Source organism: Cajanus cajan, chromosome 2, assembly GCF_000230855.2.
Source record: "Cajanus cajan strain Asha chromosome 2, NIPB_CcT2T_4, whole genome shotgun sequence".
Lineage (NCBI taxonomy): Eukaryota > Viridiplantae > Streptophyta > Magnoliopsida > Fabales > Fabaceae > Cajanus > Cajanus cajan.
The window spans coordinates 871258-885484 of NC_138518.1; the positions used below are offsets into that span (position 1 = coordinate 871258).

Sequence of the window (14227 nt, forward strand, 5' to 3'; positions counted from 1 at the left end):
GACAGTTGTGCAACTTTTCAGGTGATTTTAGCATCGAATTGCAGCAAAAAGAAAAAGAAATGCAAGGCTCGTGGAGAATGCATTTTCTGACCCAACTAGAGAGAGTAAAAAAACAAAAAACAAAAACCGGCTACACTACAATAATTTCAAATTTAGATTTGAGTAAATGATGAAACCCATTGGAAGTACTCACCTCATACTGTGCAAACCCTCGAATGCCAATATCTTCTTTATGGATGAGACTGATCATAATCAAATCTCGGTGATGCCAGTGAATTTCAACATCTATAATAAAACAGACAATAGGTTTAACCTCGCACATATGGTAGAAGACAGGAAATATTTGTAGCAACTATGCTCTCAACAATAAGTGAACATCATAGCTAGGAATATCCATGAGACCCTTCAGAATGATTCACATCACCCGCCTAACCACATTAAAATTTTTTTTCTATAAAGGAAGAAATAGAGGGGGAACTTCTGATAATAGTATGGATAATCAAGCAACAAAACAAGGTAATCACACAAGAAAAGAAATGAATGTCACGTTACCTGTATTTCCCAAGATGGTAATGCAAGTTTTGTTAGATCCTGGTGTCAGATTCAGCTGCATTGAATTCTGTGCAAGGGGGAACAAAACAATTTTAACATAATAAATTAAATTTGTATAGTTTGTTCCACAATCAGATTTTGAGGGGGCAATTTGGCACAAAACAAGCATAAAGGAGAGCAAATTGATCAAGAATCCAGATCAAGATAATGCACCCCCTTAATAAATCAAACACTCACTTCATTCAGATATACTTCCAAGCAATAAAACGGGAAAGTTTTAGCTTTGTTATTATGTCATACCTCCATTATAGAAAATCCTCCAATAAAAAGTGCTGAAGCAGATCCAGAAACATGTTCCTGTTCCTCAAGAGAAGCTGAAATGGTGAGCGATACATCGGGCCTCATGCCTTCTATCTTATGTACTGAGTGCACCAAATGCTCTGGAGAGTAAGGGAAAAATAAGCAATATGAGTTGCCAGAGTCCAGATCCAGCCATGGCTTCACGTACCTTCAGAGAAAGAACGTACAAGATATATCTAAGAATGAATTGATCATTTAAAGAGTCATCATACAAGATAAATGAATAAGGATTTATACCCCACATATGGCGGATCTACTCTACAATTGAATAAAATTCTCTTGTTTCCTCCCGGTGCACCAAGGATTTCACTGTAGGAATTACTATCACAATAAATACAGTCAGAGAAGTTGTTAAGACTGATGTCATTCAAACCAAGTTAAAATCTGGAGTTATAATTTACAAACCTGAATTTCACGGAGAAATTGTATCCTTTTGAGGGGTATGGAACATTAGTTAACATCTCTTTTGGAGCTTCCACGGAAAAATAATTTCCTTTCAACACTGTAATTGTTGTTTGCAGTTTTGATCTTCCGTAATGGAAAGATACTGTTCATAATAACGTATTTCAGCAAGGGAATTGTGCAAATAATAATTGTTTATAAAGAAAAAACTCCAGAGAATGACAATTAAAAAGTTCATTTTCTGTACTTAAATATTGCTATTCAGCACCTTGGGCTGAACCTTCCCCAATAGCTTTGGCCATCCCAGATAATGTATCAACCCAGATTATACTTCCATTTGTGGTAAACCACTGTCCAGAAACTGTATCACTCAAACCTGAAACTTAAAGATAGAATGCATTATCATTCCTGAAGATTTGGTAAAAGGAAAAGATTAGATGTTCTGAACTCAAACTCATTTAAGCAATTGAAAATAACTGTCAACTACAATGCCAGGTTTACATATCAACTCTCCCAAAATCTTAATGTTATGTGAATGTAAATGAATAGTTTCATTACATCTTTGACAAACAAATTTTTTTAAAAAAATGAAAACTGTTCATGAATAGAAGACAACATTAGAAGAATAAATTAACAGAAACTATTCAGAGCAGCCACACCTTTAACGCTTAGGTTAAGAGGACTTCCTACATGAAGAACTGGATTTTGAGGATGTATATGAGCACCCACTCTAATCTGAAAAAACAAAGGAAAGGGATTCAGATAGTGGAAAAGGACATAGGAAGTGGGGAGGCAAGATGAATACAAGGCAAAATAGTGAATGTAAGGTATTTTATAAACTGCACAAAGGGACAATTGAGCAGGTAGCAATGAGAAATATATCATGGTAAAAACGCATACATCAGGCATAAGCTCCAGTGTTCGGTTTGATTCTGTAGTCATTAATCATAATGTTTCCCAGTCATTGAGCTAATCACTTACATACTTTCAGAAAGCCTGCCCATCAGTTGATCTTTAAATGTTTAAGGGGTGTTTTTTTTTTTTTTCAAATTTTGTTGATATATTTTCAATGATAATTACTTTAAAAAAATCACCTAGTTTTAATTTTGTTTCTTATTTCCAAGAATTTGCAAACAAAATGGTAAAAACAACAAAATCTTATTATTAGCATAGGAATGTGAAATTATGGGGATATAGGTATCGAAGGAGCAAAGGATACATTGAAATTGATATTGACTTGATATATGACATTTTGTAGTTACAAAAGACAAAACACCAATCCTTATTCATACTTGTACTAGACTTCTAAATCTAGTTAAATAAGGAAACATGTGAGATAATAAAGAAATATACAGGTTAATTAATTTTTTTTTCGTTTTTAAAAAATCTATTTTTTAAAATACTTTGAAAGTCTGTTTATAAAAACAAAAGAAAGAAAAAATAAGTTTGGTTACAAAATTATGAAAATAGACAGAAGATGGTGGTTATGTGAATAGTGGGATGGTGGGAAACCAAAGGCTTGTGAATGAAAAATCAATGGATCCTGTTTGGAAGATGATATTCAAAATTCACATTTTGTTACAAAATACTTATTAGCATATTAATAAATGTCACCATAAAAACAATAGATGGGTTTTCAAAACATCTTAAACTTTTTTTGAAAAAGAAACTTCTATAAAAGTTTTCAGAACTCAAAATTATAACAATCTTACGCATGTACAAGGTTTTTTTTAAAAAAACAAAATCTCTTTTTCAAAAAATTTAATCGAACAAGCCCATGGAAACCAATCCTATGATAAAATCAAGATATTGCTGAATATTTTTCATATACTCTACCAAAAAGTTAAAAACAGTGACACTTTGATAAAACTGGACCAGAAAATGTGGTAATAGTTTATTCTTTATTACTAAAGAATCAATCACCGCTAATGTATCAACGTGACATAGTAAAGATATTTCTTACAGAGACTTCCCTCCCTCTCCCAAGTATTCAAGGGACCTAGACTCCCTCCCATTTTCCTTCTCATAACTCATCCCTTTTTCAATTACCGAATACAAGAAGTTATTCCGTTAATTAACAGAATCGGGTTCTAATCCTTACTTACCACATTCTTCCTGACCTAGACCCTGACACATTTTTATAAATATAAACAACAATATATTAACTGAAAAGAAAGCAAACCAAACACCACCTAGTTTTTCAAAAAATTACATATGATAATGATTTTTTGAATAATAAAGCTAAAAAAGAGTGAAAGAAACCAGAACATAAGGATTGGGTATCCTATTGATAGCAAAAGCTATGTGGAGGGAAAAAGAAGGGGGGTTTGATTATTAAAATTTCTCTGAATACTTGTCATTTGGTGATGATTTCAATTAACATTTATGCATGGCTACAGTGGAAATGTTATTGACTTGATCATGTTAGATGGCTATCACATCTACTGATCATTAGGTTGAATCTAAGCTTTTGTTTCTTAGAAGGAAACGCAAATAAATAGAAGAGAGGAAGTCTGAAAAAATCCAGGTATCCTATTGAGAAGAAATAGCCAAATAGGGGTAAACCCCAATTACAAAGAAACAGCAGAACTTAGAGGGTATTCATCTTCTAATGCCCAAAGACCCCAATTCTCTCACAAATGACAATATGGTCTTTCTCTTGACCTCTTCTTATTTATAGGCAACATGCCTTCATTCTTCTAATTATCGCAGCCCAACTAACTCTCTAAATAACTGTCACTAGCAAATGCCAACAGACATTTAGCAGTCAGACTTGAACCTGCAAGATTAACTAGGTTCTGAAAAGGTAAATCACCTCGAACAAAATTATAAGCCTGTTTAGGTACATCAGCATGAAATTATTCCCATATTATTATCATTAAATATAGGTTCCAAATATTTTGCATACAGCATACGATATCAAGATATGTATATAGAAATGTAAATTACTTTGGAGCAGGATATGTATGTAGAACAGTAAATTACTTTGGAGCAGGTTTTTGGAGAGAAAAAAAAAAAAAAGCAAATACTCACCAGCAAGTAATCTGATTTTTTCAGGCCTTCACTAATTGTTATACGCACAAGAGCTTTACCGTGCCGAATTGCCTTCAACCATCAGTCAGTCAGGACAAGAATTCCACAAAGTTAGCTAAGCTAAGCAATTCTATAGATATTAAACTAATTGAAAATACCAGAATCATAAATCTGTATAGTCTCTAAACAAATATAGTATATTCTAAAGTCATGCACTCACAAATAGGTTCTATTCTTCTGTGTTTGGTAGAGATAAAATAGAGCTGAAAGAGATAAAGGGAGAAAGAAGGGGGGGGGGGGATAAATAGGTGAAAAAGGATAAACTCTCCTAATTTGTCAGGAGAGAAATAGATGAGAAAAATATATATATTAGTGGAATCCACCACTTCTTTATTTTCTTGTCTCATGAGTCAAGAAAAGAAAGGGAGAGAAACAATGTTTTGCATCTTTCATGAAATACCCTTATCTCTATTTTTAATAGCGACATAACTGTTTGCTTTATAAGAATTCATTTTCTTTCTCTTCACTTTCATATTTCTCTTGTACAAAACAACCCTCAAAATCTACTCTTTTTCTTGCTACTTTCTTTCTATCTTCTCAAACGAAGCATTCAAGTTGAATCACAAGGATGAATAAAGTACATTAAATAAGCCTGATCTCGATAACACTATGCAGGCTTAGCTTCATTAAAGACCAAAGCCCCATGTGACACTTTTCAATAAAAAAAATAAAAGGAAAAACCATAATTGCAAAAACCTGTGATTGTGCAAGCTACAGATTCTTGTGCAGCTATGTTGCTCAAAATTAAAAGAATAAGGCAACCAAGAATAATGATTTATAATAAAAGTCATCAACAAACCTTGATATGGACATTCCCTTTTCCATCAGCTGTTTTGTTTAAGAAGAGAACATCAGGGTAGTTAGTTTCAGCATAAAAAGGCACTGCATTGTATGCTTCATGAAAAGGATTTCCTGTTGAACCACAGTAAGACACAATAAAAGATGAGTACTTTTCAGTTTAAAAGTTCCTGTATGTTATTCATTACCAAGGAGACATTGATACCTATAGCATCATAAAATTTTGTTGGAAGATCAAGTTCTGCACCAACAGCAAGGTTAATTACATTGAGCAGAGCCTCCTTACTGGCTATTCTAATTTGAGTCACCTGATCATATCAAAGAAATTTATGATGTGAAATTGTGAATTAGAAGTCCCAAACAAATAACATACATCCAGAATGCAAATAACATGTTTAATAAAAAAGATACTTATTCTGCTGATAACAAACAGGCACCAAGACAAAAGAAAGGAAAATGGATGGTATATGGATTGACAATAATGAATGGACCAGAAACAAACCATTAATTCATTTATCATCCATTAAAAAATCCAATCCATCAATGACTCGTTAAATAAATAAATATCCAACCTCCCTCTTTAAAATTCCTTTAAATCAATGTGTTTTAATTTGCAATATATATACACACACATGCGACGCATGAACTATAATATGGACAAATAAATACACAACTTTTTAAAATTATATATTAAACACTAGATTTCAATTTCTATTGGAAACAATGCACAGTCTCTTACCACAATGAAAACAACGTACAGATTATTTTATATATCCATTGTATAAAGTTATTAGTCAACACCTGTAAAAGAGAGTCAGCTCTAGCATAAACCAGCATGCCCCAAGGCTGGAAAGCTGTACTCTCAAATGAGTGCCAACAAGTGGCCCCAAAATTCAGTAGTGAAACAGCGAAAGATTAAATTCCATACCTCAGCAACCTTGACACAGGAAGCAATCTCTGTTCTTCCTGTTGTACGATCTTTAGCTTGAATACAAGCAAGATTATTACTTTTGGTTGTTTTAATTCTATCCCCATCAATGAATATGGCCTCTTTTTGCAGAGCTTCATTTTTCTCCAAACTTCTCAATAAAGAATAACTGATGGTTCCTCTACGATTCCGACTATCATATTGTGAATAGGATTCTGATGATGATGATGATGGCAGAGGACTTGTCATTGTATAATATGGAGGAAGAATCCAGGTGATGGGGACTCCCAAAGCCAGCGGAAGATCAGGAATCACTGTTACTGATAAAGAAGAATTGTAAAACCTTGATTGTGTCCTTGACCCAGAAGTTGAAAGTTCACACGAGAAAGACACAGCAACATTGGTCTTGCCAGCAGATCTGAAAAAACAAAATATTTGGATCCGAATCACAGATTCCTCAACTCTACTTATCACATTGTTTGTAATAATTTATAATTTGACATGTTGTCAATTTTATGTATACTTTTACATAGCTCTTACAAGGAACTAATTTCAGCAACATCATGAAAAGATAAAAAATAAAAATAAAAAACTACAGAAAACCAACATAAATCATGAAAATACTCTACACCAATGATACATGATAACTGGAAGCATAATAGACCATTATTTGGATTCAGATATTTAAGAAATAGATAGTAAAAGAAAAGTGAAAATCATTTGGACAATGGACTTACAAATATGATATACTGGAAGGTAGGAGCAATTATATAGTATATCCAAAAGACTAAAGTACTATTACACATTTTACATGTTTATCACATGATATTATTCTCAACAAAAATGTTGCATTACTTAATACCTTCCATACAAGACGTTAATAAAACCAATATCATTCTCATCAAAATAATCATTAACTTGACTTCCGGCTGAAGCAGTATTGATACTTTCCCCATGCAATGTATCTGCCACCTTGAAGCTCAATACCTAAAGAAACAAGTACAAAATTCTTTAGACTACCTTTGTGTATGATTTTCTTAGGAGGAAACGGACTTGCCAAAAAATATATAGTGTGCAATGACAGACAGATTACTATGGAAGGTCATCTTCGTGCAGTCAAGCAAATGTTTATAGTATCTTTTTGGCATATGATTTCTAGGGTGTTGAAAGTTGATATTTCTGCCAAGTTTGTTAACTATAGTAGCTTACACATTAGCATTGGTAGCTGCCATAGTTAAGGTTGAGATTTGAGAATAGAGCTGAGTATTGCAATAGACTCAGTTGATAATTGTAGAAATAACAAAAACAGTTGTGGTAGCTTGGGGATAAATGCAAGGCAGATGGTCAGATAGTTGATAATTAGCAGTTCCATTACTAGCACCACAAATTTTGCAAAGTTTGCAATGCTCCATTTTGGGGTTGATAGGAACAACAAACACTCAAATACAACAAAGAAAAGTTTCGGGAGGAGCTGTAAGAGCTTTGTTTTCAATCAATTGTTTCTTTACTATTTAGAGCACAACACACTTTACTTCTGAATTTAATGTTTTTGTATTTTTCTTAATTGTAATATAATTCCTAGGACATGATGGAATTTCAAATTTTCAATTACTAGGAGTATAACTTTTGTATACAGTGTGTCCTAGAGTTACAATTCTTTGGTGCTCCTTGATGCAGTTTGAAATGAAAAGATAATTCCCTTTACATATATAAATTATAAATTATAATTGTTATCTTGAACGACAGTGTTTTTAGGGTCTATTCTTATAAATTATAGATATATAAAATAACATTTATCTTGTGCATTGCATGAGCTAGAATACTAGTTTGAAGATAAAGCCAAACCTTTTCATCTTCAATAGTCCACTGGTAATTTTTACATAGCTCATAGAAAGAAAACAAAGTTCCCTGACAAAACAGAAAAAGTTCACCAATATTAAGATTTGAAATATATAAATAATAGAAACTTTATTTTGATTTTAACTGTCACCTCAGGAAATAACGGATAAATTGGCAATTTGAGGCCAACCCCAAGTTGTTCACTCTGTGCATATAATGTGACTGTAGACGGAACTCCAACCCTTAAAATACTCCGTGCTTCACAAATCACAGTATTACCATTTACAAAGACGCTAGCAATAATTGTCTGACAATAATAAGTATATCTTGCATTAGACAAATATCTTACCCCAACCAGATATGATAAATGTAAAAAGAATAACACACAAACTGTTGAAGAAATAAATATATACAAATGTTTTCTTTGAAGCAAACATTTGAAATAACTATCACGTGTTCCATGAAAAATGATTTAAAGATGGAAAAGGAAAGAGTACATATACAGAATATATAATATACACTGCAAAATCAGATAAAGAATAGGGATGAAAATTATTGACCCTAACATGAATACAACTTTAAATCGAGAGTCAACACTAAAAAAGGATCAAGTGCAGCAAAAATGGGATTGGAAAAAAATGGTCAACCAAACAGACATGACTAATAAGCATTTTGAGTTATAGGATGAGGCATACAATCCAAAATGCCCTTCTCAAATTGGTATTGTGAAAAACTAAAACACCTAAAGCTTAAGTGATTTGTTAAAGACCCAATAATGGTTTAGTGATATCCAACATGGTCCTTTCCCTAGAGTTTTGGGCTTGAAGTGTGCACAACACACAGCCTAGTTTATTGATGCAAATTAGTTTATTATGAAGAACAGGGAAGCAATGATCAAAACCCTAATCATTTGATCAAAAGAGGCTAATCCCATAATAAACAGATTTCCCAAAAGCTTAAGCAATTATATCTTTTGACTCATTTTGTCTTATGAACTACTAACCTATGTGAAATACGGATTCTTTGAAAATAAATTGATTAAACAGGTAGTCAGGATCATTCTTTGATTAAGTAAACAGATTAAGTGTGGAAAGGCATGTTGAATTTGTGCCGTTTAATGAAGAGCTAAACAGTTAGTTTCAAGGTCAATCCCATAATAAAATAGTGTCAGGGTAGTGAAAAACGTGACATGATTATGAATGGATAGTGAGTTCAATAAATCTTATGTGATATATCCCTACCTCAACAACCCTCATTTGACCTGCCAACATGCACTGACACCCGTTCAAAAACACATCATTGGCAGAGCTCTACTAAGATACCACTAGAATAAGTCTATCCCATAGGAATTGGGTGGCAAAAAAAAAATTCAAAGAAGTTCTGACACCAAGCAGCAACCTACAAGCACATGCACTACACAATTATAAATAGAGCTCATAAATACAATACAAGAGTTTCCTTCTTGATCCTATTTGCAGAGCTCCACCAAGATACCACTAGAATAAGTCTATCCCATAGGAATTGGGTGGCAAAAAAAAATTCAAAGTAGTTCTGACACCAAGCAGCAACCTCTAAGCACATGCACTACACAATTATAAATATAGCTCATAACTACAATACAAGAGTTTCCTTCTTGATCCTAAAACATTTACATCATTGTTCCAACATCCAAGCTTGCGAGGATAACTCAGCTTTCAACAAACTAAAAGATGCATTTTCAATAACAGACAAAAACTACGAAGATGAAGAGAATTATTTAAAAAAGGGTTCTTCAGTTGTAAAATGAATAAATTACAATTTACAAAGCATTTGGAGGATGAGGAACCCTTTTCAATGTAAGAGAAATTAACAAAAATAACACAGACTCGGGTATTATGTGGGCTGCCTAAGTCCCACATCGAGTAGTACGGGATGCTCAATGGAGCATGTAAGAGTTTGGTTCATCCTCCCTTAATAGCTAAATCTTTTATCATTGGATGCAGAGTTGGTTGTTGGAGTCCAACAGAGGGGCTGACCAAACAGACTGACCGATGTGTGTTGTAAAGTGTCAAGAACCAAGGGAGCATTCCCTGAGTGCTAGGTGCTTGTCAAAAAGCTTCAAGTACTAATGGTGTGAAGCTTTCTCTCAACAGTCCACACAACAGTGTAGTGTAAAAGCAAAAGGAAGCAAAACATTTTTTATTTGCCAAAGAAGTCAAAGAGACTTATAACTTCAAAGCTTAGTACATAAAGCAAGGGCTAACAAATAGTTTTTTTACAACTGACTGACACCCCCTATGTAAAAGACTATAAAATGTTAACAAAGCATAACATAGAGATTGTGCTGCTGAAAACTGACCTTTACCTGCATAAATTTTATAATATTGAGGGAGGCATAACTTATGTTATGTTAGCAAGTTGTTGGTCCCAGTAACATGGCCACTCATATAACAACTAAACAATTGGTTTGTACTAAACGATGCATATGCATGAATGCCTATATCTGATAACAAAATAGAAATAAAAATAGCTAAATAAAATAACGAACAATAATAAGTCTGAGCCGCATTCATCTTACAGTGTTCCCAATAGAACTTGCTGAGAGTCGTCCAGAATATCTATCAATACTTGCAATTTTATCATTTTCAATTTCATACTCAACATGAACACCAAGAGTTGGGCCTCCTTCCATGGTAAGCTAAGCAAACAAATGTAATAACATGACGTCATCATAAAACCAAGAAAATGGGAGAAAACAATGATGTAAACTTCATACCAGCCTAATATTGAATAACAAAATGCAAAGATGAACAATCACAAAAGAAAATGCTGAAAGATGCAGACGAGAAAGACATGAAAACAAGACTTGTGAACTATTATGATACATATCTGATACGAGAACACAAATATTCTAAAAATATACAAGACATGATACGTGTAAGACACATTTTTAAATATTATAAGAATTCATAAAACATAATAAATATATAATTGTATTTCTATAAATCCAAATTAAAGAACATACTTCTTATACATTACTAAAGTAAAAAAAATAAAATAATTAAGAATAATTTGTCACCATAAATTACATCCTATTTATTATTCACAAATAGGAATACTATTATCAATCACATTCCTTTATTGTAATTATCACTTGAATATGAATAATTTCTTATTAATGAATCTGAATGAGTACAATAAAATAAATAGGCATAAAATATAATCAATCCCTAAAGTTTAGGGATTTAGATAAAACTGACTAAGGAAACTAAACTAGAACTTAGGAGAAGATAAACTAGTATATCTAAACAGAATTATCTTAACACTCCCCCTCAAGCTGGAGCATATATATCATATGCATCTAGCTTGTTACATATATATGTTATCCTAGGACCTCGTAAAGATTTAGTAAAGATATCTGCAAGTTGATCCTTGGAGCAAACTGAGGAGGTCTTGATGATACTGGAGAGAATCTTTTCTCTGATGAAATGGCAGTCAACCTCTATATGATTTGTTCTCTCATGAAAAACTGGATTAGAGGAGAGGTATAAAGCTGACTGGTTATCACAAACTAGTTCCATATGACCAACCTTGCAAAACTGCAACTCTTGAATTAAGAATTTTAGCCACAAGAGCTCACATGTGGTGTGATCCATAGCACGATATTCTACTTCTGTACTTGATCGTGCAACAACACTTTGCTTTTTACTCTTCCATGAGACAAGATTACCACCCATGAAGACACAATAGCCTGATGTTAACCGCCTATCACTTGCATCACCTGCCTAATCTGCATCTGAATATCCAACAATGTTTGTATGTCCTCTATCATTGTAAACAAGTCCTTTTCCTGGTGATCTTTTGATGTATCTAAGGATTCGAACAACTGCAAGCCAATGACTCTCACAGGGAGAGTTAAGAAACTGACTTACAACACTGACAAGAAAGGATATATCAGGTCTGGTCATGGTGAGATAATTCAATTTTCCCACTAATCTTCGATATCTCCCTGGGTCAGAATAAGGCTCCCCCTGATTAGGCATAAGCTTCACATTAGGATCCATGGGAGTGTCAACTGGCTTACAATTTGTAAGTCCGATCTTTTCTAGAATATCAAGGGCATATTTTCTCTGAGAAATAGCAATACCGGACTTTGACTGAGCGACCTCAATCCCGAGAAAATAACGTAGGGGACCTAAATCCTTAGTGTTAAAGTGTTTAAATAAGTGTTGCTTCAGAGCCTTGATGCCCTCCTGATCATCACCTGTAATCACAATATCATCTACATAAACAACAAGATAGATAAATCTATGTGTCGATGAGCGTCTAAAGAAGACAGAGTGATCTGTCTCGCAGCGGATCATTCCAAATTCCTGTATAACTTTGCTAAACCGACCAAACCAAGCACGAGGTGATTGTTTGAGGCCATACAAGGACTTTTGTAATTTACATACAAGACCAGACCCCCCTTGAGCAACAAACCCAGGAGGTTGATCCATATAAACCTCCTCCTCCAAATCACCATGTAAGAAGGCATTTTTGATGTCTAATTGAAACAAAGGTCAATGCCTCATAGCAGCCATAGCTAGGAAGAGACGAACTGAGGCCATCTTCGCAACTGGAGAGAAGGTGTCGCTGTAATCCAAACCATATACTTGCGTGTATCCCTTAGCCACAAGATGAGCTTTCAATCTATTCACCTATCCATCAGGGCCCACTTTAACATTAAATACCCACCGACATCCAACAACAGATTTTTCAGGCGGAGGTGGGACAAGTACCCAAGTGTGGTTGGAGTCTAAAGCTGTCATCTCACCAATCATTGCTTGTCGCCATCCTGGATGGGTTAAGGCCTCCTGTACTGTCTTGGGAATGGTAATAGAGGAAATAGCAGAGACAAAAGCATAATAGGTAGGAGACAAACGATGATATGAAAGAAAGTTATAAATAGGATGAGGATTACAAGTAGAACAACTACCTTTACGAAGAGCAATGGGCAAGTCAACTGAGGTAGGTGAGGCCGGAGTAGGTAAGGAGACTGAAGCAGGAGTAGAATCACATGGCTCAATTGAAGAATCATTGGGAGGAACAACAGTATGTGATCGGCGCTCATAGGTTATCCCAAATCGGTGTAGAGGATGGTCAGACCCTGGTAGTGCGGGAGGATCTGGTGCCTCTAAAGTAGCAGGTGTGGTAGGAGGCACACTATGATCAAAATGAAGAATAGGCAATACCTGAGAGAGGAGATCTGAGTCAACCGGAGAGACATCTGTGGCAATAAAATATGGTGTATCTTCAAAGAAAGTGACATCTGCACTGGTGTAAAATCGATGCGTAGCAGGAGAGTAACAACGGTACCCCTTTTGGACACGGGAGTATCCTAAGAACACACATTTGATGGCCCGAGCAGACAACTTAGCACTTCCTGAGAAAAGATCATGGACAAAACAAGTACAGCCAAAGACACGAGGATGAACAGAATAAAGGGGATCTAATGGGTATAATAGGGAATGAGGTACTTGATCATTCAAGACAGACGATGGCATTCGATTTATTAAATACCCTGCAGTGAGGACAGCATCGCCCCACAACTTTGGGGGTGCATTGGCATTCAGTAAAAGAGTACGAGCAGTGTCCACAATATGTCTATGTTTTCGCTCAGCTACACCATTTTGTTGAGGTGTATGAGGGCAACTAGATTGATGTAGAATGCCATGGGAAGCCATAAATGATTTGAAGCAATCTGAAAAATATTCTTTAGCATTATCACTTCGTAAAATCTGAATTACTTTGCCAAATTGAGTTTTGATCTCCGAATAGAAACTTAGGAAAATATTGAATAACTCAGAACGATTTTTCATTAAAAATATCCAAGTACATCTAGAAAAATCATCAATAAAGGTGACGTAATACCTATGTCCTAAAAGAGAAGGAATGCGACTAGGACCCCAAACATCAGAATGAATAACATCAAAAGGAGACATAGCTCAACTATTAATACTATTAGGAAAAGAAGCTCTAACATGTTTCCCTAATTGACACGACTCACACTCTAAGGACACCAACCGTGAGAGATGAGGTACCATTTTCTTTAATTTATTCAAGCTTGGATGACCCAGGCGACAATGAATTAAACCAGGAGACTCAATAGATGCACATATGGTAGAGGTAGAAGGTTGAAGGTAGTAGAGACCATGCGATTCAGATCCGGCTCCAATCGTCTGTCCCGTACTCCGGTCTTGTATCAAGAAAGAATCAGAAGTGAAGGTTATGACA

At 34.6% G+C, this 14227-nt stretch overlaps 1 protein-coding gene across 6 annotated transcripts in view; it reads right to left on the reverse strand.

Annotated features, from left to right (window-relative positions):
* Nucleotides 1-14227, reverse strand: part of EMB3012 (embryo defective 3012) — a 39577-nt gene that overhangs the window by 946 nt on the left and 24404 nt on the right. For 2 of the 6 annotated variants that reach the window (XM_029273064.2, XM_083067768.1), the window contains 15 exons: nucleotides 10530-10649; nucleotides 8124-8279; nucleotides 7979-8041; nucleotides 6996-7120; nucleotides 6134-6551; nucleotides 5411-5513; nucleotides 5207-5319; nucleotides 4348-4419; nucleotides 1974-2049; nucleotides 1583-1690; nucleotides 1318-1459; nucleotides 1150-1233; nucleotides 853-1060; nucleotides 553-619; nucleotides 194-285 (listed from right to left, as the gene is read on the reverse strand). In XM_029273064.2, the coding sequence (XP_029128897.2) occupies nucleotides 194-285; nucleotides 553-619; nucleotides 853-1060; nucleotides 1150-1233; nucleotides 1318-1459; nucleotides 1583-1690; nucleotides 1974-2049; nucleotides 4348-4419; nucleotides 5207-5319; nucleotides 5411-5513; nucleotides 6134-6551; nucleotides 6996-7120; nucleotides 7979-8041; nucleotides 8124-8279; nucleotides 10530-10649 (1947 nt within the window). Of the gene's footprint in view, nucleotides 1-193; nucleotides 286-552; nucleotides 620-852; nucleotides 1061-1149; nucleotides 1234-1317; nucleotides 1460-1561; nucleotides 1691-1973; nucleotides 2050-4347; nucleotides 4420-5206; nucleotides 5320-5410; nucleotides 5514-6133; nucleotides 6552-6995; nucleotides 7121-7978; nucleotides 8042-8123; nucleotides 8280-10529; nucleotides 10650-14227 lie in introns of those variants that run through there. The other 4 variants (XM_029273065.2, XR_003804870.2, XR_003804869.2 and 1 more) reach the window with 4 other exon arrangements.